General features: G+C 45.9%; 1 protein-coding gene across 1 annotated transcript in view; it reads right to left on the reverse strand.

The window, feature by feature from the left end:
- INF2 (inverted formin 2) overlaps positions 1–25,653 on the reverse strand; it is a 74,004-nt gene that overhangs the window by 16,411 nt on the left and 31,940 nt on the right. Inside the window, exons 2-14 of the mRNA XM_053361490.1 lie at positions 20,720–21,128; positions 18,314–18,429; positions 16,874–17,033; positions 15,173–15,206; positions 13,541–13,682; positions 11,748–11,889; positions 9,538–10,359; positions 8,043–8,188; positions 6,203–6,264; positions 5,232–5,334; positions 5,029–5,114; positions 2,896–2,996; positions 86–156 (exon numbers count right to left, since the gene is read on the reverse strand). Coding sequence (XP_053217465.1) covers positions 86–156; positions 2,896–2,996; positions 5,029–5,114; positions 5,232–5,334; positions 6,203–6,264; positions 8,043–8,188; positions 9,538–10,359; positions 11,748–11,889; positions 13,541–13,682; positions 15,173–15,206; positions 16,874–17,033; positions 18,314–18,429; positions 20,720–21,113 — 2,379 coding nt within the window. The 5' untranslated portion in view covers positions 21,114–21,128. The remainder of the gene's footprint in view (positions 1–85; positions 157–2,895; positions 2,997–5,028; positions 5,115–5,231; positions 5,335–6,202; positions 6,265–8,042; positions 8,189–9,537; positions 10,360–11,747; positions 11,890–13,540; positions 13,683–15,172; positions 15,207–16,873; positions 17,034–18,313; positions 18,430–20,719; positions 21,129–25,653) is intronic.

A 25,653-nucleotide genomic window follows, 5' to 3' on the forward strand; every position in this document is an offset into this window, starting at 1 on the left:
ATCTCTCTCCCATCCCTAAACCGCAGGGAAAGGAAGGCAAAGACTAAGGCCACTTCTAAAGTGCATGTTTTAAACTATCACTTACGTAGTTCAAGAAGTTTCCAACTTTCAGGATCAACTGACAGAAAACAGGCAACCGTTGGCTGGTGAGGAGATCTGGGGGAGGAAAAAAATTAACTGGTACAAAGCCTGAAAACAAGACCTTAGGGCAACAGCCCTCTCCCCATCTGTGATTCCAAGCAACTGGTTTTTAGAGAAATGCTGCCTCTGAGAGTGCATAGCTCAGCTGGTTAGAGCATGATGCTGATACTGCCAAAGTTGCAGGTATGAGACAGCTGCATTGCAGAGGGTTGGACTAGATGATCCTCAGGGTCCCCTCCAACGACCATTCTATGATTGTGGCTAGTAGCCATTGATAGACTTCTCCTTCAAGAATTTGCCCGGTCCTCTTTTAAAGCCATCCAAGTCGGTGTCAATCACTGCCTCCTGCAGCAGTGAGTTCCACAGTTTGCATTGTGTGGAAAAGTACTTTCTTTCTGTGCATAGCCATGGAAGATTCCTATATCAGATTTAGAACCAGGAGTCTAGGAAGCTGCCTTATGATTAGTAAATATCACTGGTCCATTTAGCTCAGTGCAACTTACCCTGACTGGCAGTGAATCCCCAGGGTTTCAAAATAGGAGACATTTGAATCCCTAGATATGCGGAGAATTGAACCTGGGATCTTCTGCATGCAAAGCTCTACTACTGAGCTACAGCCCTTCCCAAATAAAGGTTAGGAAACATACAGAGAGGTGAGGCCTGCCATCGTGCCCCCAGTCCTCCCTTGCAGAGTTATCTTTGCGTGAGTAAGCAAAACGCCTTAATTTGAGGGGTATGGAGGAGAACAGATTTCTAACCCAGGAAGCTGGCTTTCAAGTGAAGGGCAGCAGCACCTACAGCTCATTTATGGGCTGAGGTTTCTTTGGAAACTGTTGCTATGCAGATGGGACTAGCACACTGCATGCCGAACGGATCGTGGCTCCATTCCATTCACCATCACTCGGCTGATCTGTGCTAGCCTAATCTGGAGGCACCGAGTACATAAGACAGCTAAAGTTTGCATTTCCTGCACAAACACAGATCTGTGCATTGGGGCAGCATATGACCTGGTTTCTCATAAAAAAACCCAATTCCTCATTCGACCAAGTCCTACCTATAAATGAACCCAAGTTAAGTCATTAACTTCAATGGGTCTACTCTATATAGGACTGCCGTAGAACACCTCCCGGGGAGTTTGATTTCTTTGAACATCTCCATCTGAGATGGGATGTCTAAACATTGGGGAGCACAAAAGATCTCTTCTTCTTTGGTGATCACTCGTAGCCGTCTTCCATAAACACGGTTTTAACAATGAGTCCGTAAGTGACTGTGGAGGCCAATTCTGGATCCACACGTCCTTCCACAGTGGGGACATTGGTTTCTGGGCAGGAGTTGATCACGGTGTGGATTTGCCAGGCGTGCTTTCCTCTTAGCACGTTTCTCCCTTGCGTCATGAGTTCGAGTGTCTTCAAAGCCCACAACACCTTTGGTAAAGGCTGTTCTCCAACTGGTGCGCTCGTAGGCCAGTGTTTCCCAGTTGTCAGTGTTTATACTACATTTTTAAAGAACTGGCACAAGATGGTGGCGCTTGGGGGGGAATTGTCATCGCGCCACTCCTTGGTGTGTGGAGTACCTCAGGGTGCGATACTCTCCCCAATGCTTTTCAACATCTTTATGCGCCCCCTCGCCCAGCTTGTCCGGAGTTTTGGGCTGGGTTGCCATCAGTATGCCGATGACACCCAACTCTATCTGTTGATGGATGGCCATCCTGACTCGGCCCCAGACACACTGACCAGATGTCTGGAAGCTGTGGCTGGATGGTTACGTGGGAGCCGGTTGAAGCTAAATCCTTCGAAGACAGAGGTCCTGTGGCTGGGACGGGACGATATGGGATTGGGGGGGCAACTCCCATCTCTTGCGGGGGCGCAGTTAGTGCCAGCACCGTCCGTTAAGAGTTTGGGTGTAATCTTCGACACCTCCCTTTCCATGGAGGCGCAGATTGCAGCTATAACAAGGGCGGCATTTTTCCATCTCCGCCAAGCTAAGCAGTTGGCTCCTTACCTCTCTCGCCCTGACCTAGCCACTGTGATCCACGCGACGGTCACCTCCAGACTGGATTATTGTAACTCGCTCTACGTGGGGCTGCCCTTAAGACTGACCCAGAAACTCCAGCGGGTGCAGAATGCTGCAGCGAGACTCCTTACGGGGTCTTCGCTGCGAGATCACATTCATCCGGTGCTATATCAACTGCACTGGCTCCCGGTGGAGTACAGGATCAGGTTTAAGGTGCTGGTTTTAACCTTTAAAGCCCTATACGGCCTAGGACCCTCGTACCTACGGGACCGCCTCTCCTGGTATGCCCCACAGAGAAACTTACGGTCTTCAAATAAAAATATCTTGAAGGTCCCAGGCCACAGAGAAGTTAGGCTGGCCTCAACTAGAGCCAGGGCTTTTTCGGCTGTGGCTCCGACCTGGTGGAACACTCTGTCACAAGAGACTAGGGCCCTGCGGGACTTGACATCTTTCCGCAGGGCCTGCAAGACAGAGCTGTTCCGCCAGGCCTTTGGCCAGGGCACAGCCTGACTCCCTCCCTCGGCAATGTTCGCGGAGCTCTGGCCCAATAGTGGCCAGTGGCTTGAATTTAATTAATTTTATAATGAATGATTTTAGAGTGTTGTTTGTGTTGTACTTTTGTATTGTTTTATTGTTGTTAGCCGCCCTGAGCCCAGCTTCGGCTGGGGAGGGCGGGATATAAATAAAATTTATTATTATTATTATTATTATTATCTACCTAGGGGTTAAGCCCTTGTTTACCTTCACAGGCCCTCCTGATGGTTTCGGCTTTGGGCTGCAGCATCTCCAGCAGAACGGCCGTCTCTTCGCACATGAGCATGCACTCGATCCGCAGCTGGTAGCTGGAACAGAAACAGTGACGCTGGCACAAAAACATCGCACATACATTATGCTGAAAGGATGAAAGCGCACTGGCCCCTGCTCTTCCCTGCTCTCTCTTCTGCCCCAACTTTATACTGTAAACGGCATTAAAGTCTCACATCAGCTAGAACTGATCTGTAAAAAGGACTTTATGATCTGAAAATAGAGAAAGATGTACCGTACTTTTCCATGTATAAGACGACCCCATGTATAAGACGACTCCTATTTTTGGGAGCCCTCAACAGTTTTTGAGCTTCTTTTGTAAGTTCGCTGAGCTGTTGAGCAGCTTTTCGACGATCCCCCACTCAGGCTGATGGAACTGGTGCTGTAATACACCACATACTGGCACTCACCAGATACTCTTCCTAAGCTGGGAAGATCAGATAAGAAGCCTACAACCCCGGCCCTCGCTTACTTAGCATATTAATCCGTGTATAAGACAACCCTCAATATATCACATGGAATTATACATGGAAATTATACATGGAAAAATACGGTATGTACTTTTGTAACTTAAGAAAATATTTAACAACAACAACAACAACAACAACTTATTTATACCCAAGCCATTCTGGGCAGCTTCCAACAAAACAGTAAAAATACATTAAAACATCAATCATTAAAAACGTCCCTAAACAGGGCTGCCTTCAGATGTCTTCTAAAAGTCAGATGTTAATTTCTTTGACATCTGATGGGAGGGCGTTCCACAGGGCAGGCGCCACTACCGAGAAGGCCCTCTGCCTGGTTCCCTGTAACTTCGCTTCTCGCAGTGAGGGAACCGCCAGAAGGCCCTCGGCGCTGGACCTCAGTGTCCGGGTTAAATGACAATAATAATAATAAATAGAAAACCAGTGTGGGAACACCATGCTGTGCATTTAATCAGAACTAAGAGTTGATATTATTTTAGGCTAGCTCTTGCTGAGGAGGAGCTTGGTCAAAGCTATGTTATGTTGATCTAAGTGGCCCAGCTTCCCTGCAGGCACCTCTAGATAGCTGAATTCTCAGGCACATTAACAGAGACAGGTCTTTTCATGGCTACTAGCCACCAGAGGCAAGTGGAACCTCCAAATCTGAAAGCAGTATACCTGCACTAATGTAGTCTGAACATACGTCACTGTCTTATACTGAACTACGTGGACTGGCCTATTCAGCTCGGGGTCATTTTACTCAAGGGGGAGCCAGCGCAGGGTTCCCAGGGGCCGTGGAGTACAACTCTAATTAGTCTCACTCAACATGGTCAATGGTAGATGATGTGAGTTGTAGTCAAACAATATATGGCAGCCTTTCTCAACCTGTGTGTCCCCAGATGTTGTTGAACTACAACTCCCATCACCCCTAGCTAGCAAGGGTAGAGCTCAGGGATGATGGGAGTTGTAGTCCAACAACATCTGGGGACCCACAGGTTGAGAACCACTGATATACAACACTAGTGGAATAACAAATGACACCACTATCTGAGGCAGTCCTGTTTAGGGATGTTTTAAATGTTTGATGTTTTATCGCTTTTTTATTATTATTAATATTCTGTTGGGAGCCGCCCAAAGTGGCTGGGGAGACCCAGCCAGATGGGCGGGGTATAAATAATAAATTTATTATTATTATTTTTATTACTATTATTATTACTATTATTATTTTCAAATATCTCAAGGGCTGTCACATGGAAGATGGAGCAAGCTTGTTTTCTCCTGCTCTGGAGGGTAGGACTCAAACCAATGGCTTCAACTTACAAGAGAAAAGATTCTGAATAAACACCCGTTCTGGTACTACAGATAAAATGCCTCCACTTCCCAAAAACTAATAAAACGCAGGCAAGACAAAAGAAACCAACCTTCCCTCAAAACAGACAACTCCTCACTAAGCAACAAAAGCCAAAAATTCTCAATTAAAAACACATAAATTGGGAGGTGAACCTTGATGTCCACAGATACAATGTCAGGGCCTCTGTCAATCTGTTAGAACATAGGATTCATTTCCTTAACAGCCCCTGTTAAAAGATGTGAGGCTTTCCATTACCTAGGAACCCCAAGGAGCAGAAGATAGAACTGATCTGCATTTGCTAATTTGTCCTTTTCTTCTTTGAAGGATTTCAGGTTTTCTATCTGAGAAGAAAGCAGAAGGGTTAAGTTCCAAGAACATCACTGCGTTTACATACTCACTGCAACACAGAGAAGAACTGAAATAAGACTTTGCTTATGTGTGTTTAGGGCACAGCTTACTTCATGCTTTTCAGGTAGGAGTTTCAGCAGCTGCTTGAGAACCTCCACGTCAAACTTCGTTCGGTCGCCTTTCTGGATCATGTCAACCACCTCCACATTTGGGCTATCGATCAAAGAGATTGTTGGTTAGACGCAACTACTGCCCTGCGGGGACAGGGGATTATGAACTGGGAGGGGAGGCAGGGAAATCATACGACCTCTTCTGATAATGTTAGAATTTGAAGGTTGCCCAATGAAGTTGCCTGGCAAGTCAGTTCAGCATGGATGAATGTTAGGGATGGGAGAACCTATCAATTTTGGTGTTTCTCAGTTTCTCATTTTTCCAGCTTAAGTTTCGTTTTTCAGATTTCAACATCAGTTTTAATTTATTTTGGGGTTTTCAAGTCCTCATGTAAAGTCATTAGCATTACAATGCAATTTTCTTCTGATACAACATGTTTGCATTTCCCTTTAATATACACATTTTTGTAGTCCCTAATATATTGTGCATTTTTGGATGTTAGTTTTGCTAAGAATATGTGTGTTTCTATGCACACTTTTCTTCATAGTGCACATCCCCCCCCCAACACATTACTTGATAGAAGAACTGAATTGCAAAATTCAGAGTAGCGTAGATTCAAAGGATGACTGCGTTTTGGTTCCTGTGCTGCTTCAGAAAGTGTGAATAATGTGTGTTCACATCTAAACGCAAACTGAATCAAATCTCCCTTCTCCATCCCTAACAAAAGCAAACTCTTCTTCATTCTGTGCATAATAATAATAATAATAATAATAATAATAATAATAATAATTTATTATTTGTACCCCGCCCATCTGGCTGGGCCTCCCCAGCCACTCTGGGCGGCATAATTGACTTACGGAGTTCGCTGCAACAAGCTGTAGTGCTGGTCATCAGCTAAGCCAGTTTCAGAAAAGAATTAAGACACATTCAATGAAGCTAGATCAATCAATGGCTATTAACGAGATCTCACCACTTGAATTGCTTCAAAAAGATGTTCAAATTGAGACTCTTCTTGGACTCCAGAAACGTGATCTATTTTGGAAAAGGAAAATATTTTTGGTCATTCTTACAAAGAAGCGCACGAAAGTTACTCGGCCACTTTTTCTTAATGGTTAGACCATTGGTCCGTTTGGCACAGTACTGCCTACACGAATTGGCAGCAGCTCTCCAAGGTTACGGTCAGGGGTCTCTTTTCCCAGCTCTACCTAGAGATGATGGGATTTGAACCGGGGACCTCCTGCATGCAAGACAAATGCTGTCCCACTGAGCTATGGACCTTCCGCAAGAAAAGAAGAGGATTAGACAAATTTAAAAGGATTTAAAAGAGGATCAAACAATATCACTAGTGTGATAGAAATTTTGAGGTCTTAGATATATGGTAATGTTCATAAGCGTACCAACCAAGCACATACATAGATCAGCAAAGGAAAACCAACCTGAAACCATTTTGATTCCCAAACTGAGCAAATGTTTTCTCTGCAAGGTCAAAGTGAGAAACCTCTCATTGTCTCTTTCCTCACAAATCCTGTCTTAAGGGCACATTTAAGATATGAATAGGGTGTGAGCCTGTGACCTGGACCAGGAACTAAGTATTTATCATTACAAAAGACTAGCCAAGCTCCCCAGGAAATCCAATCAAGTAACCTGCCAGACAGAAGATAAACAACGACAGGAGAAAAACAACATTCAAATTTCTATTTTAAGACCACCTTTTCTGTGATGTAGGTATGATGTATCTGAGGGGTGGTCTTAGGTTACACCCCTTCTGTGATGTATGTATGATGTTTCTGGGGGGGTGGTCTTGAACTACAGGGTGGCAATTTCAAAAGTCTTTATAAGGCCTTGCGCACCATTTTTTCTGGGTTCCTCCTCCTCTCCTGAGGGTGAGGGGAGCACCCTGTTGCAACAGATCAATGAAGATCAAGCTTACTAGCTGCTTTGCTTCTCAGTATTCTCTGGTTGGCCTCTGTTATTCTCTCCTACCAATAGGGAACCTATGTAAGGACTCTATATGGGTTCTTGGATACCCCACAAGGTAAAAGGGCAATTTTTGTTTACAACACTAGCCATGATGGCTCTGCTCTGCGATGAGAGTTGGAGGCAGCCAAGCTTCTGAACGCCAGTTGCTGGATATCTCAGGAGGGAGAGTGTTCTTGTGCTTGGGTCCTGCTTGCAAGTTTCCTATTGAAACATTTGGTTGGCCACAGTGAGAAGAGGATGCTAAACTAGATGGGCTGTTGGCCTGGTTTCCTTACTGAAGAAAAGGCTGAAGGAGCTGGTTTGTTTAGTCTGAAAAAGAGGAGACTGAAAGGAGTTATGATAGCCATCTTCAAATATCTTAAGGGCTGTCACGTAGAGGATGGAGCAAGCTTGTTTTCTCCTGCTCTGGAGGGTAGGACTCGAACCAATGGCTTCAAGTTACAAGGAAGGAGATTCCGACTACACACCAGGAAGAACTTTCTGAGGAGAAGAGCTGTTTGATAGTGGAACGGTCTCCCTCAGGTGGTGGACTCTCCTTCCTTGGAGGTTTTGAAGCAGAGGTTAGATGGCCATCTGTCAGGGACGCTTTAGTTGATATTCCTGCTTTGTAGGGGGTTGGGCTAGATGACCCTTGGGTCCCTTCCAACTCTATAATTCTATCATTCTATGATAAGAAAAGAAGCAACTTTCCTCCCCAACTTTGAAAGCTTCCTTGCCTGGTCATCTAAAGGAGATTCTCCATCATCACAGGCAAGTGGCTATCTGCAAGGCAGTCTTATTGGTATCATTGGGACAGACTGCGCAGTTATCCAGATGGATCATTGTCTTACCTCCTTCGGTTCCACCTTCACCGGGGCTGCCTGTTTCTCCTTGGGCTTCGTTTGTGGGAAACAAAACAATTGTTCTATGCTTGTGTAGTCTGGCTCAATGATCTCCTCGCTACTGCTTGTCACGGAAGCCCACATAGAGTGCCCCTCTGCAAGGCAAAAGGCATTCTGGCAGGTGGCACACAACAAATTCTCTTTGCATATATCCCCTCGAAGTGAGGCACTGCAGGAAAATTATTAGATATTGGATGCAAAAAAGAAAAAGAAAATAGTACAGTAGAAAATGAAAAAGATGGAAGAATGGCAGATGAAAGTGATGGACTACATGGAATTGGCAGAAATGACTGGCAGAATCCGTGACCAGGGAGAAGAGTCGGTGGAAGAAGATTGGAAGAAATTTAAAGACTATTTGCAGAAATACTGTAAAATTAATGAATGTTAAATTGATGTTGGATTAAAATTAAGTGGTATTGGTAAAAAGATTATTAAGAATATGCAAATAGGAGTGATAATGGTTGAAAATACATAGTTATAATAGGTTTAAGATACTGAGTAAAGACAAATGATAGAGGGTAAGGATTTGCTGAAAGGATTTTTAAACGGGAATACAAAAGGGGAGGTGTGAGGAGGTCAAAGAAATAAGGAAATGAGCTGAAAGCTTATTGAAAGATGGTTTTAACTTTTAACTTTTTTTCTTCCTTTTTTATTATGTGTGTTTTTTTTCTTTTTTAGTATGTTAAGTTTTGTTTTAAATCTTTTCTATTTTGTAAAACTCTACTTTGTAAACTTTTGTTTTGTGTAAACTTATGTTTTGTGTAAAACCTTAATAAATATTTCATAAAAAAAAAGAAAATGAAAAAGTTGATGGCACTGAAGTCTTTAAGATGCCACAGGACTAGTGTAAAGTTGGACTGAATTACAGAGGGCCTCTCCAGCTGTCCTTTCTATCGTGCATTAATGATAAGCTGTACTCGTTATAGTCTTGGGTGGCAGTTATTTGCTGCCCCATTTTCAACACTGTTTGGGGGGAAACGTTCTCAGAAAGAATCTGCATGGCCGTGGCTGCAATCCATCAATTTGCATTAAAAAGAAATCTCAGCAGGAGAGCCAACATTACTAAAATCGATGACGAGATACGAAAAGGAGACAGCCAAATACTTTGTTTTTACAAACACGTCAAAATAGCAGCATTCTAGAGCGTATAAATAAATATACCAAGTTCAAGCCAGGCATCATGGCAGCTCAAAAGCCTATCAGGACAAGGTGGCCACATGCAGCTGTCGAAACTCCAGGGAGGAAAGTGAGGCATACATTTTTGGGGAGAGAGTTCCATAGCACTGGGGCTACCACCGAGAAGACCCTACCGTCTATGCTTCAGGAGGAGCTGGCGTGTGGAAAAGGACCTGCAAGGAGGACCTTGACATGCAGGTAGGCTTGCACGGGGAGAGAATTTGCGCTGGCGACAAAGCGAACAGGTCTTGGCGTTGGCACAACTTACCTCTCACCACGTTGGAGGGCAGCTTCTGCCAGTTCAGCTTCTTCATCCTTAGCGTCGGAGTCTTCACCCTCTTGTGGAAGGGCCTGTTGTACCCAAGCGGGACCTCGACACGGGCAACCACAATTTCATCCACGTTGCCTGAGAGGGGTGGAGGCGGTGGCACACCTCCCATGCCAGGGAGCGGGGGAGGGGGTGGCACACCTCCCATGCCAGGGAGCGGGGGAGGGGGCGGCACACCTCCCATGCCAGGGAGCGGAGGAGGGGGTGGCACACCTCCCATGCCAGGGAGCGGGGGTGGTGGAGGAATCCCAGTCATACCAGGCAGAGGGGGTGGAGGAGGTGGCATACCTGGGAGTGGGGGCGGTGGTGGGATCGCTGCCATGCCAGGCAGAGGGGGAGGAGGGGGAGGGACCCCCGCCATGCCAGGCAGAGGGGGAGCTGGAGGTGGCGGTGGAGGCGGCGGTGGCAGCTGTTGTGATGCCATGCAGCTTGTTCCAGGAAGCGGAGGGGGAGGTGGTGGCACTAGAGGGACACTCGATGGAGCGGAGCTTTGCCCAGGCAATGCCGAGCAGGTCAGTAGCTGGGATGGCATAACGCTCTCAGACACATTTGGAGCCTCTGGGTTGGGTGGGCCGCCGGAAGAGCAAGTCGCGGGAAGAGGACATTTCTGGCAGGCGTTTGGAAGACCCTCAGAAGCATCATTGGTCTGAGTGCTCTCATTCACTTTGTTGGCGCCTCGCCGGGAGTCTGGGCTTCTTTTCTTTGGCCTCTTCTTGATGGACAGCAGCCTCTCCATGACTTCTTCCACACTGTTGCCTTGTACTGCAATGAAGGGGAGAAGATCTAAGACATCCTTAGAACCGGCTCAAAGCCTCTTTCTGCACAAACAGCAACTATTACTACTACGACTACTTTTGCAGAACAAGAGATACCCAGTCCAATGGCTAGTGGAGGGAACTTTTGAGGTGGCCGTAGAAAACCACTGTGGAAGAGCCAAGTATCTCCTCAGCTGCACACATCTATCAAAAATGATGGACAGGTCCCTGGCTTTATTAGAGGTGCTTTGGGTTGGTGGTTTCCAAATGATGTTGCTACCCTGCCAGAAGCTCTGCCATTCCATCAGGAGAATATAAATGATGGTTATCACAGGGGTTTGTTAGATGCACTTTCTGTTCAGATGACAGCTAGACACAACTTTCTTTGCCATAGAATGTAGGAAGGCAGACCAATAGATAGTCTGCCTCCTTGTTGCCCTTCTGCTGGCTTTGAGGAACTGACTGCTTTCTAACAAAAGGGCTGCTACCCTGTCATTCTTATTGTAATTATCTGTATGCTTCACATTTATAGAATTAAAACTATATATAAATACAATATATTAATTGTGTATTTATATACAGTTTTAATTCTATTTTTTTTAATGATTTCCCTACCACCACCATTTTTTTAAGCTGTTTCTATTTTATCTGTAAGCTGTCTTGTTAGGGAAAAAGGCATTATAAATATAAATATGCAGGGAAACGTTTCCCCTGTAGTATGTTTCCCTTTCTAGAATATCATTTTTAAAATAGAAATAGTCCTAAACCAGAAACAATATTCTCAACATTCCCGGTGTTGAAGCAGTGATTCTTCAACATCAAATTCGCTGGGCTGGTCATGTTGTTCGGATGCCTGATTATTGTCTTCCAAAGCAACTACTTATTCCCAGCTCAAGAATGGAAAGCATAATGCTGGTGGTCAACAAAAGAGGTTTAAAGACTGTCTCAAGGCAAATCTTAAAAAATGTAGTATAAACACCGAAAACTGGGAAACACTGGCCTGTGAGCACTCCAATTGGAGAACAGCCTTTACCAAAGGTGTCATGGACTTTGAAGAAGCACAAACTAAGCACAAAAGGTAGAAATGTGCCAAGAGAAAGGCATGTTTGGCAAACCCTCACCGTGACCAACTCCTGCCCAGAAACCTATGTCCCCACTGTGGAAGGACGTGTGGATCCACAATTGGCCTCCATAGTCACTTACGGACTCACTGTTAAAACTGTGTTCATGGAAGACAATCTTATTCAGCTATGAGTGATTGCCAAAGAATAAGAAGAAGACGACGACGACAACAACAACAACAACAACAACAACAACAACAACAACAACAACAACAACAACAACAGAAAGACAGCACTGAGGTTGCATCATAGGTTATGGTGAGCTTCCACTTACTGTCATTTGCAAGCAAGATGGCTCTGCTTACTAGGATTTCTAAGGATTCCCACAGCAACAGGCTGGAGCGATGGGAAGGTTCAAGATGCAAGAGGCTCTGGAGAATGGACAGCAGTTGGATGGAGGCTGGAAAGCTGCTTACCTGAAACGAAAAGCAGCCGCCACAAGTTAAGCTTTCCAGATCGTAAGTCATTGTTACATGGCAGGGTGCCCAGCCGGCCATTAAAACCTATGCTGTTGTAAGCCCAGGGTTCTCAAGTTATTCCTTGCTGGTGCTGGATGTAAGGGCAGAGCCAAATTTCCCAGTTGTGGAAGCAGGCACAGGATAAGGTAAAGGGACCCCTGACCATTAGGTCCAGCCGTGATCGACTCTGGGGTTGCAGTGCTCATCTCGCTTTACTGGCCGAGGGAGGCAGCGTACAGCTTCTGGGTCATGTGGCCAGCATAACTAAGCCGCTTCTGGCGAACCAGAGTAGCACACGGAAACGCCGTTTACCTTCCCGCTGGAGTGGTACCTATTTATCTACTTGCACTTTGACGTGCTTTTGAACTGCTAGGTTGGCAGGAGCTGGGACCGAGCAACGGGAGCTCAGCCCGTCGCGGGGATTCGAACCGCCGACCTTCTGATTGGCAAGCCCTAGGCTCTGTGGTTTAACCCACAGCGCCACCCATGTCCACAAATTTCCCAGTTGTGGAAGCAGGCACAGGATACGTGTGAGCAAATTCTTGTGTGCATGTGTGACAGAGGGCATCTCTGCACGAGGGATGTATAAAACTCAGGATATATGGGCACCTTGCTCACAAACCTCCATGGTGCAGTGTGACTGTGAGTGAAACCAAAGAACGCATTCTATATCACATCCAATATTCATGGAGGACAAGGCATTCGATGGCTAGTCTAGATGGTTACCTGCCACCTTCAGGATCTGAAGCACCATGCATAATGGTGGCAGAAGACTGTTGCCCTCACACCTTGCTTGAAGGCTTCCCAAAGGCACCTGGCTGGCCACTGTGGCAAGGGGATGCTGGGCTTTAAAGCCCTTAGGTTTGGCCCAGCATGACTTGTTCATTCTTCTAACTTCTGTTGCAGCTGTTTCTGTTCTGACAAAGCTTTCCCTCTCCTGGCTCCTTCATTGCATATATTTAGGCACCAGGCAAAAACATTCCTCTTCTCCCAGTCCTTTGGCTAATTAAACAATCTATGGCCTTTTAAACAGTTTGTGTGTGGGGAGGTCATTTGTCTGTTATTATGGCATGCATTTTTGCGTTTTTGTATTGCAAACTGCCCCATGATCCTTGGATGAAGGGCAGTATAGATATTTAATAATAATAATAACAGTAATAACTGATATGGTTGTTTTTAATGGGTTGAGTGGCTTTCCTTTGTTTATTGCTTATTGCTTTATATCCGATAGTTATTAGGTTTTTAATGGATACTTGTTACAGTGGTACCTCTAGATGCGAACGGGATCCGTTCCAGAGCCCCGTTCGCATCTAGAAGCAAACGTAACCAGCGACGGCACGTCTGCGCATGCATGCATCGCTTTTTGGCACTTCTGCGCATGCGCATGACATCATTCTCAGTGTCTGCGCATGCACAAGCAGTGAAACCCAGACGTAACGTGCTCCGTTACTTCCAGGTTGTCACGGAGCACAACTCGAACAAGCTCATCCTGATGCACATTCAACCCAAGGTATGACTGTATTAGCTATTTGGAAAAGGGGGGGGGGACAGAACAGGAATGTTCTAAAAAGGTTTAAAGCTGCATTTAAAAAGAAGACCCCCCACTCACTTTGTTAAACAGTGATGAGAAAACCTCTTGATGGTTGCTCATGTCAATCCCATCGCATATCCTCAGCAATTCCTCATCATCTTCGGACTTGGCCTCCTCAAACGTTTCACACTGGATAAGCAAGTCCTCATCCTCTATATCTCTGCAGAGAACCCACAACAGTAGATATTTGCAAAGCCCTCCGTTAAAAAACTGAGCTCATTTTGAGTTACATACAGGTATGAGAGGGTGTCCCCAAATCTCAACTACTTCCTGCTCTCCTTAATACAAGCATCTATACTGAGAAAGTGAAATACACATATTTAGGGAAACCTCTTCATATTTTAAGTCTCCTGAAACATTTTTGGAGGGTGGGTCAATTTGCAAATCAGAGAATCCTGTGGCTTTTCCTAGTAGCAGTGCCCTTGGTTGGGGCCATAGCTGTCAACTTTCAGATTTGTAAATAAGGGATCAGCAGTCTCGAAAATAAGGGATCAGCAGCCTCACGTGTCCCGGGGACAGTTGACGGGATATCTAACATTCCGGGATAGCAGCGGGAAGCGGCGCTGGAATAAGGGAATTTCCCACAAAAAAAGGGAAGGTTGACAGCTATGGTTGGGGCACAGCTACCCTCCAGACACCAGCATCACTGGTGATTACCCTGATGGGGATGCAGGTGGTGGTAAGGTTGGGGCCAATGCAGCTATGCTGGCAGGACTCCAACCATTGCAGCTGTATGACTCTGACCTCACCACTGCCCTGTTTCAACTCAGCCCTGGTAAACCATTGCTACACTAGGATCAGGAGGGCAAACCCATGGCTCTGCCTCATTACAAGTGCTGCTAGTGTCCTCTTCCATTAAAATGCACCCATGGACCAAAAATAAATGAGAAGAAGGAATAAATGGGGGTTTCCTCCTGGTGGGTGTAGCTAGAGACATTAATGGATCTAATCCTGGCTCAATAACCTTGGATACTGTTAACTACTGCTTCTCATTATGTATGAACTGGGAACTGCAGTTAATGGCTTCCAAACGAGCTAGAATTTGGAAGTGGGAAGCAAGTAGTTTATTAAGCCAGTGTTTCATCATGAAAACTGGGCCACTCGCTTAGAGCAATTGTCTCAACCTAGGTCAGCTGGGACTGGAGTTGCTTGGCTGGAGTGTGAAAAAATCCTAGGTGGTCATAGCAGAATCTGATGGGTTTGGAAAAAGCATGCTTCTAGACCTCATGGTAGCAAAAATCAAACTGAAAATGCATACCTATATTGTCATTATTTGCAAGAAAAAGATTGAGGGGTCTTAGAAAAATGATGGAGATAGTAAAAATCTCCAACACGCTCCAGTGTTTTTAGTCATTTTGACTAGGGGGGAAATTCCTTCCACGATCTAAATACGGCGATCCATCAGTCCCTAAATGTGAGCACAGCACAGCTGTTTCAAAGGAAATGTAATGGTGGTACAAGTCCATTCAAGCCCGAAGCTCTTGATGCATAGGTCTGTCATGCAAAGTGGTTGGAGCTAGACAGAAATAACCGCAGACATAATGGCTGGCCTGAAGATTTGTACCGACAAGGGAATGATCATCCTGAAATGATGTGCTACTGCAAAATAAATCTCAACGGATATAGTCAGAAAGGTAATAAATGACTCACCTCAGCTTGGTTAAAATATCCAACAACTGGAGACCTGGAAGGAGCGAATTAAAAATGTGTTGAAGAGATGGTCTAATGGACCCAAGGTTTCACTGACATAAAAGAACACAATCACTAGCAAATAGGGCTGGGCGATATATCAATATATCATCCAAAACCAGTTTGAAGTCCATATTGTGAGATTGGTTTCATAATATTTGACCTTGCAATATATTGTAAATCATTTTTTTAAATAAATAAATAAATAAATAAATAATCACCCTTTCCAAATTCAAATTCAAATATACATTTCCACTATTAATATCTTTCTTTATAATAAAACAATCAACGACTTCCCTTCTTTCCCTTCCCTAGTTCCTTTGATTTTCCCACTACTCTTGCATGTTCTTATACAGTATATCCATTTAGTTTGATTTCTCCCCTTATTCTTCCTTTATTACATATTTTACTGCTGAATTTACCTTAATACTGCTAGCGTTTTCACATGTTTACAGTTATTTTCCAAATACTCCAGAATTTTTCCCACTCCACTTTTTATACTTGAACTACTTGCTCCCTTAATTTACTTGTTAGGCCTGCTAACTTTGAATATTCTATCATTTTTTATCAGCAATCCTCCTTATTAGGGACCTCACTCACCCGCCATTTTGGGGCTAAAACCAGAACCTTGAACATAGTCTGGTAGCTAATTACAGTCAAACCTCGGAACTCAAAAGGCTCCATTGCCAAACGTTTCAGTTCCTGAACACCGAAAACCCGGAAGTAAACATTCCAGTTTTCGAGCGTTCCTTGGAACTCGAACGTCTGACGCAGCTTCTGCTTGAGTACAAGAAGCTCTTGCAAGCAATCGGAAGCCGTGCCTCGGAATTCGAACATTTTGGAATTTGAACGATCTTCCGGAACGGGTTACGTTTAAGTTCTGAGGTTTGATTGTATCAAAATGATGGAAGAGGGGAAGGGGAGCCTTTTCTGAAACAGACATGCCCTAGAAACTGCCATGCAATATACAGAAGGAAAATCACAAACTAGAAGTTAAATAAGGAGGCGGGGGCTCAGTTCTCACTCAAATGACTGAGAGCCAGGGTAGTTCAGTAGAGGAAAGGTGCGTCAAGGCATGTGCCTCAACATTCAAATGCTCAAAGCGCAGATGGCGACAGGGATGCACATGGAAGGCTCCACTCTAAATGTTAGAGTACTTTCCTTGCTCACAGTTACACATAGAATCAGCTGTATGTCTTGAGTATATGACTAAAAAGGTAAAGGGACCCCTGACTGTTAGGTCCAGTCGCGGAAGACTCTGGGGTTGCGGAGCTCATCTCGCTTTAGTGGTTGAGGGAGCCGGCGTACAGCTTCCGGGTCATGTGGCAAGCATGACTAAGCCACTTCTGGTGAACCAGAGCAGCACATGGAAACGCCGTTTACCTTCCCGCCAGAGCGGTACCTATTTATCTACTTCTACTTCGTGCTTTTGAACTGCTAGGTTGGCAGGAGCTGGGACTGAGCAACAGGAGCTCACCCCGTCACGGGGATTCGAACTGCCCACCTTCTGATTGGCAAGCCCTAGGCTCTGTGGTTTAACCCACAGCGCCACCCGCGTTCCTTCTGTATATGACTAGTCTATATATACCTAGACCACAGCACCCTAGAACCCCAGTCATTGACGTTGCATCATGTTCTAGGTTTCCGGATTGCTGTCCTTACCAATGAACTCATTGCGGAGCTGCATCCGAGCTCTCAGTTCTTCTGTCCCCAGGATGACCGCGTTGATGGCACTCAAGAGGGTTATCATGTAGGGCACGTTGTCAGTGGTCGAGAGCTCATTCATGATGACGCTGAAGCGGTACTGTTGGTTCTTCACCGTCTGTGACACAGAAATCACAGACGCGTCAAATCAAGGTTCAAAATCAAGAGCAACACGGGAAGCTGCTGGCATCAAAACTGCCCAGACCCTTTGGACATCGAGCCCAGAACCGCCTACTTTTGACTGTCAAGGGCTCTCCAGAATCACAGAAGGGTTTTCTTCCCCATCAACTGCCCTTCATGGAGATGCTGATGACCAAATGTGGGATTTCCCCCCTGCTTTACAACTTAGCTATAGTCTCTTAATAAAACAGCTGAACACAGGAAGCGGCTCTAAAATGAGTCAGGCAATTGGTTCTTCCTAGCTCAGTACTGTCTACTGTACACTGGCTGGCAGTGGCTCTCCAGCAGGCAGGAGATTAGTAACTATACAGCCTTTGGAAGACATCTGAAGGCAGCCCTGTATAGGGAACTTTTTAACATTTAATGCTTTACAGTGGAACTTCGGAAGCCAAATGCCCGTGGCTCCCGAACACTCGGAAATCGGAAGTGATTGTTCCGGTTTTTGAATTATTTCCAGAAGCCGAACATCTGGCACAGCTTCCACAGCTTCCGATTGGCTGCAGGATGTTCCTGCAGCCAATCAGAAGCCGCGCCTTGGAAGTCAAACATTTTGGAAGTCGAATGGACTTCCAAAACGGATTCCATTTGACTTCCAAGGTACATCTGTATTATGTTTTTGTACATGCTGGCTGGGGAAACCCAGTCAGCTGGGTTAATATTAACATTAATATCAACACTGATATTAATACTGGTATTAATGTTAATATTGTACTTGGGGCCCTCTGCATGCAAAGCAGATGCCCAACTAGATGAGCTACAGCTCTCCCCATATGAAGAACCTACATATGTAGATACACAGGAAGTTGCCTTATACAGAGTCAGACCATTGGTCCATCTCATTGCTGCCTACACTGACAGGCACCAGCTCTCCAGGGTTTTGGGCAGGAGATATTCCCAGCCTTACCTGGTGGTGCTGGAGATTGAAGCTGGGACCTTATGCATGCAAAGGGTGCTACAGCCCTTCCCCTATCTTTCCCCACTACTAAATCTCATTATTATTATCTATTTACATTTGCTAGGTAACTTCAAACCACTTTCAAAGCGGCCAATCCACCCATCCCTATGTGAAGCTCTACCTGCGGAATTCCTGGAGGCCTCCAGTTAGTTGCTGTGGGAAACAAGACACTAGAGTAGATAACCTTTGATCTGATTCAGCAGAGCATTTTCATACGTGTGTGTACATTGCGTCCTTAACAATACATCTGACTTTCTGCTTGCCTTGTAATGATCCAGGGCGTCCAACGCCAGAGCGTGACCATCCACTGAGTAAATGCAGAGAGCCGCCAGGAGCTCAAACGCTTGTTTCTTGACCATGACGTTCGAGGTGTCAAGTGCTGCAGAGACAGAGGGACCGAGGTCAGCAATGAGGACACGTCTAACCTATGGCGACCAGATTTTTTTCAATGAATCCGGGGACACTTTTTTTTTTAAAGCTGAATAGCAACAGGGAGTCAGTAGTGGGGATGGTGAGGCAGAAGACCTCCAAGCACACATGCATATTGTATAAAGGTGCAAAGCCCTTCTTTCGTACCCTGTGAAACATAAATGCGCAGAGGTTTTTAAAAACTGGGCAATGGCGTGCAGCCCGCCCGTGACTCACAAGCCTCCCCCGATCTCCTGCCCCCTTCCTCCTTTGTTTTGACTGATCCGGGGAGGCTCGCGAGTCACGGGCCGGTGGCTGTTGCCTGGTTTTCTAAAAAAACTCTGCACATTTATGTTTCACAGGGTGCAAAAGAAGGGCTTTGCACCTTGCCTGGCAGAGAAACCACGCGCCTTGTGCCCCTTCTGGGCAGCGCCCGCCTGCCCATGACTCCCAAGCCTCCCCCGATCTGTCAAAACAAAGGGGGCAGGAGATCTGTACCACTGGACGTCCCTGGTTCCCCTTCAGCAGTGGCGGCGGCAGCGAGCAGCTCCTGAAGCCAGCCAGAGCCAACTGCGCTACCAGGCTGGCTCTGGGCTGCTGAGGCTGCCGCTGCCACGTTTCCTGGGGACAGATTTGCAAATATGGGGACATTCCAGAGACGGAGTTTGTCCGAGGACAGGTTTGCAAATCCGGGGACTGTCCCCGGGAACGTCTGGTAACCCTAGTCTAACCTCAAGACAACAACTTAGGAAATGGCTTGGTTCAGGAAGGCACAAATCCCACCTGCTTGTGCCCCTGCTCAGTTTGGTTGCGTACTTCCAGTGCTTTTTTTTTCTGGGGGTGCCCCTAAACATGCATGCCCCTAAACATTTTGTGAATCTAACGGGAGAATAAACTAAAAAATTTAAAATTCTAAGTTTCTTCTCTAGCACGGTGAACTGTCAGTTCCGTTGCTACCCCCACAGTGTTTCCTGAGTCTCAGACGGAAGCAAGTGTTTAATGTGTGGAGCAGTGTGGAATGTAGATGCATGGTGTTTTACGGATGAAAGTTGGGCCTCATTGAAGGGCAGTATTTCAATATGAGTAGGAAAATTACTATAATGGAGATTTTCTTGAGTAAAGAAAGTCCAGTATACCTGAAGGAGCGTCTCCACCCCCATCGTTCTGCCCAGACACTGAGGTCCAGCTCCGAGGGCCTTCTGGTGGTTCCCTAACTGCGAGAAGTGAGGTTACAGGGAACCAGGCAGAGGGCCTTCTCAGTAGTGGCGCCCACCCTGTGGAACGCCCTCCCATCAGATGTTAAAGAAATAAACAACCATCTGACGTTTAGAAGACGTCGGAAGGCAGCCCTGTTTAGGGAAGTTTTGAATGACTTATGTTTTATTGTATTTTCATATTTTGTTGGAAGCCACCCAGAGTGGTTGGGGAAACCCAGCCAGATGGGCAGGGTATAAATAAATAAATTATGATTATTAAAATGAGAGTACCCCTAAACATTTTTTTTTTAGAAAAAAGCACTGCGTATTTCTAAATGTTTTATTTATTGTCTAGGTCAGGGGTCAGCAAACTTTTTCAGCAGTGGGCTGGTCAACAGTCCTTCAGACCTTGTGGGGGGCCGGACTATATTTTGAAGGGAAAAAAATAAAGAATTCCTGTGCCCCACAAATAACCCAGAGATGCATTTTAAATAAAAGCACACATTCTACTCATGTAAAAACACGCTGATTCCTGGATCATCCGTGGGCCGGATTTAGAATGTGATTGGTCCGGATCCGGCCCCCGGGCCTTAGTTTGTCCTACCCATGGTCTAGGTCTACTTTTGTTGCATTGCAACTACATGTTTTAGGTAAAGGGTAAAGGGACCCCTGACCATTAGGTCCCGTCGTGACCGACTCTGGGGTTGCGGCGCTCATCTCGCTTTATTGGCCGAGGGAGCCGGCGTACAGCTTCTGGGTCATGCGGCCAGCATGACTAAGCCGCTTCTGGCGAACCAGAGCAGCGCATGGAAACGGCGTTTACCTTCCCGCCAGAGCGGTACCTATTTATCTACTTGCATGTTGACGTGTTTTCGAACTGCTAGGTTGGCAGGAGCAGGGACCGAGCAACGGGAGCTCACCCCGTGGCGGGGATTTAAACCACCGAGCTTCTGATCAGCAAGTCCTAGGCTCTGTGGTTTAACCCACAGCGCCACTCGCGTCCCACTACATGTTTTGTGTGCCTGCAAACACTGCGTGGAAAGAACGAGGGAAACATTCTCTCACCTTGGGAGAGTTTCCTGACGTAGCCTTCATTGCTCACAATGTACTCGATGCCCTTCTGAGAGTTCATGACTGCTCGCACGCAGTTGATGCAAGTCAGCTGCAACAGGGCATCCGAGATCCTGGAGACCCCTCTCCCGGAAAGCCTGTCCAGGGCCTCAAGCAGGAGATCCAGTCCGCAGAGCTCCAGGAACTGGACCATCCAGCCATCGTCGCTGCTCTCCAGCCGCTTCTTGAGCCCTGAGTAGTTCACCACGGATGGGATCTGCAGAAGGCGGATGCACAGCTCCGGCTCTGCGTTTTCTAGGTTGGCCTCCGTCTGATCAGAGTCCTGAGAACCCAGCTTCTCCTTCAAGGCAGCCCATTTCTTCTGCACACCTTCCTTCTTGAGAGACATGTTGGCCGGTGACTCCTAAAAGTGGGAGAGAGAAAGAGAGAAGCGCAGGCATTTATTTATTGTTGGTTTATTTACTTAAATATCCATAAACTGCACTTTTATATAACTCATCACAAGGCGGCACCACAGACTATAAAACACCACATTACAATAAGGGATTGGATGGCCATCCGCCATGGAAGCTTTAGATTCCTGCATTGCAGAGGGGGGTGGACTAGATGACTTATGGGGTCCCACTTCCAACTCTACCATTCTAAAAATGCCAGACACATCGGCAAGAGATGGTTGGCAAAGAATCTCAGGTGCAAAAAGCCAGCCTGAATAATAACAGTTCTTAGAATACGAGTAGAGATGGCTGCTGCTGAACCTCTAGTGGCAAGGAGTTCCACGGGGCAGGTGCTGTCCCACTGGAGGTTCAGCCCCTGATGACGTTCAGCCAAACCTCAGGGGCATGGGGGAACCACAAAAAGTGCCTCAACTTTCAAAACGTTGACAGCTTTCAGATAAAACTCAGCGGCTGCTGCTAAAGCCTCTCCCCTACAACACAGATGTGTCAGCACAAAGGAATGTGCTGGACTTCCAGTTTCTCTCTGCGGAGCCTTATCCATGTGATCAAGCTCCTGTACTGCAGCCAACACACTTCAAATCCACCGACTAGGTTTCCAAACAACTCAACAGAAGTCTTCAAAAAGTGCCTGGGGTGCGTGTGGAGAGGGGGGGCAGAAACGCCATATTTCTGCGGCAAGCACTACGTGGAATGCAGTGGTGCAATCCTCAGGCACACCTACTGGCTGCGATGTCAAATGAGAAACAAATGAGTCTAGGGCAGGGGTCGGCAAACTTTTTCAGCAGGGGGCCAGTCCACTGTCCCTCAGACCTTGTGGGGGGCCAGACTATATTTTGAAATAAAAAAATAATGAACGAATTCCTATGCCCCACAAATAACCCAGAGATGCATTTTAAACAAAAGCACACATTCTACTCATGTAAAAAGACGCTGATTCTTGGACCGTCCGAGGGCCGGATTTAGAAGGTGATTGGGCCGGATCTGGCCCCCAGGCCTTAGTTTGCCTACCCATGGTCTAGGGTCTCCAACTCCCATTTTAGCTCCCAGCTAGCATGGTCAATCGGGAGATGAAGACTCACAGAATTGTAGAAGTGGAAGGGACTTCCCCCTGCAATGCAGGAATCACAGCTAAATAATCCCTGATTACCCTGGAGAAGCCCATCACCTTCCAAGGAAGGCTGTTCTATTGCTGAACAGCCCTTGGAGGTTGCAGTCGGAGGCCAATGAGATCTGAAGATCCTCCCCACCCCCATCCCTGAGGACTGGGGAGACTCAAGTCAAAAACTCCACCCAACCACTGGGTGAGCTTGGGCCTGTCAATCTCTCTAGCCTAATCTACCTCACAGGGTTGTTCTTAAGATAAAATGGGTCGGAGGGGGAGAGCCATACATGCAGGGAATAGCTGCTACCAGTCAGAGTGATGGCTTAACAGCCACTGAGCCAGATGGACAATTGTTCTGGCTTGGTCCAAGGCAGTTTCCTATGATGCTGGCATCAAATTCCTTGCAGGAAAAGGGTGGGATGAGAATGCCCAATAAATGAAAACAGGGGTTAAGCATCAGGCTCTTTGTTTTTCGCCTTCTCTGCTACTCTTGAATTCCAAATAGCTTGGACAATGGCCGAGTTGCTAAACCACTCTCTGGCTAACAAAAAAAAGAAAAAGAAAAAGAAAAAGGCAGCGTTGCTGGAAAATGTGAAACAGTGAATAAGCTTTTTGTGCGTGTACCGTGAAGCTTAGGAGGAGAAAATGCACATGGCAAATAAAATCACCAGGGAGCAAAGGATATGTTGAGGAGCAACTATTTCCAGCAGAAGAACTCCTTGGCTTCTTCCAAAGAGCTCTGGAAACAGCCCCTTCTCCTGACCCCTTCTGCGCCAAGCCCTTGTGGCCTTGGCAGAGAAGAGGGATGAGGAATTTGTGGGGGCAGAAGAAATAAATCTGTCTTCTGCTTCCTCAAAGCCTGAATGCTAAGCAGTGACTAAAAGGCTTCTTTAACATTTCCAAGCTGGCTCTTCTGACAAACGCTTTAGAGAGAGAGAGAACATGCTGAGAGAAATAAAATCAAATGTCTTGTAATCTTCACTTTCCTGAGTGGGAGGATATTCTAGGGCAGCTTTGCAGGATGAATTTCTGGTCAACTAACAAATACTATAGCTGTCATTTGATACAGTGGTACCTCGGGTTAAGTACTTAATTTGTTCCGGAGGTCCATACTTAACCTGAAAATGTTCTTAAGCTGAAGCACCACTTTAGCTAATGGGGCCTCCTGCTGCCGCCATGCCGCTGGAGCACGATTTCTGTTCTCATCCTGAAGCAAAGTTCTTAACCTGAAGCACTATTTCTGGGTTAGCGGAGTCTGTAACCTGAAGCGCATGTAACCTGAAGCGTATGTAACCTGAGGCACCACTGTACTTGGAGCAAAGAATAATTTAATAAAATTAACCAAGAGCCTGAAACAATGAAATTAGCTTTATTCTTCTATCAAAAAACCCCCACAAAACAGTTTCAAAAGTTTCTAGCTCCTCACAGGAGCTTTAAACAGAGCAGAGAGTACATTCTAAGGCACATTCTTGATCAGGACAGGCCCAAGCCATTTTGCTGACTGAGGCGAAGGAAAAGATGGCACCGCTGGCCGCTCCTTCCATGGGCAGAAGGTAGCTGGTCTGGCAGTCAAATTGTACTTCATACACAACATTTCTCCACCGCACCTGAAGCTAGCTTAAGGAGCAAACGGCAGGCTGCATGGTTACACACAGCTCCAAACCTACCCCACAGCTCACCATCCCTTAACATTTGCCACCTGAGGCAGCTACTTCATATGCTAGGGCAGGTCCTGTTCTTCATTCACAGCAATGTGACCTAACATTACTGGAATAGTCAGGACTGATAAATTCCAGTACTTCTTCACACAGCACAGAGTTAAAGTACAGGAGGCCCTGGTGGCCACCAATATGAATAGCTCCAAAAGAGGGTTGGAGAAATCGATGGAGAAGAAGGAAATCAATGGCTCTGAGGCTCCAGGGGAGAGTGCTCTTGGGATCGGGCCCTGCTTGTGGGTCGGTCCCCCCCCCATACATCTGGTTGGCCACCATGAGAACAAGATGATGGGCTAAATGGGACAGTGGCTTGAACCAGCAGGCTCTTCTTACGTTCTTAACATGCCTACATGAGCCAAACATGAACCAGCCACAACATGGTTCCTAATTCTTTGCCCAGTGCTCACTGTTTCCTCAACAGGTCAGTCAGGGGCTGCTTCCTGACAACCTGTTTAATGCACAAACTTTAGGTGGTTTTAAGATGAAACTGCCTCTTTATGGAGCGTTCAATCTGATGGCAGGGATGTTAGACAACATCGAGCAATTGTTACCCCACACACTTTCCGGTGTGTTTTCCTGGCCATTTCAGTGATTGCAAAAAGTATGGATTTTGAGAAGAAGTGAGCTTTTTGTGGAAGAGCACCAAATTCACTCGAATTGCACAACCTGAATTTGCCAGTATGTACGTGATTGAATCCCACCAGAAAAAAATCTACTGTCTGGAAGAATAATAGTGTGTCAAAAGAAAGAAAGAAAGAAAAAAGCATTCCCTGAAGGCCTAAAAGGTTTGAAAGCCTCTGCTTTAAAACCACAAATGACAGCAAGCTTATCTGTTCAATTGGCATTAACACACAGCTTTGAGGGGGGATTCTTCAGGAGAATAATAAAAACCGAGTCTCTTGAAGGCAAGGTTATCACAGCTGAAAGTAAACCAAACAATGAAACACAGTTATGTCTGCTATTTGAAACGCTCACCACTTAATACTCATCCAGGAATGGAGAAACCAAGCTATGAAACGAGGCATGCAGTGACACAGCCTTCTTGTTTTCACTTGGTTATAATGAAGACAGGCTTGTAAGACAATATAAGATTCCCCGTCACACAAAACTGAAAATAAATGATGCTGTCATTCTTGTTGATTTAACATGTCTATGCAGGGTTAGTACCAAAGTAAAGCAGGAAATCCTGGACTGGGTTTCCTGTTTGTCACTTTTCTTGAAGTAATAACATTGAGTTAAGCGTTTCCTCTCCACCTGTGTCTAAAAGACCTCAGTGTAGGCAGCTCTTTGGAATAAATCCAAGTGGACACGTGTGGAACTAAGAAAGCCTATGGCTGCTGTTGTATCACAAGGGGGGCGGGGAGAGATCTAGGCTGAGCTTATTTCATAATGAAAACTGCTATCACCATCATGAACATAACATTCATAGCACTTTTCCTAATGTGCAAATATGTTCCTTTAATTGTGGTTTCTTTCAGCCTCTCATTTTTCCAAAATCCATATTGCAAAAATCAGAGAAGTGTGAATTTTGAAGGAGAACTGTGTTTCTGTTCCCCTACTGGCTCGAAAAGTGTGCCTTGGGTAGTTTCTTATTAAAATGCAAACAACAGTGAATTTCTCCACTTCCCCTCTGTCCCACTGACAGTTTGCAGGAAT

Source organism: Podarcis raffonei, chromosome 1, assembly GCF_027172205.1.
Source record: "Podarcis raffonei isolate rPodRaf1 chromosome 1, rPodRaf1.pri, whole genome shotgun sequence".
NCBI classification, from domain to species: domain Eukaryota; kingdom Metazoa; phylum Chordata; class Lepidosauria; order Squamata; family Lacertidae; genus Podarcis; species Podarcis raffonei.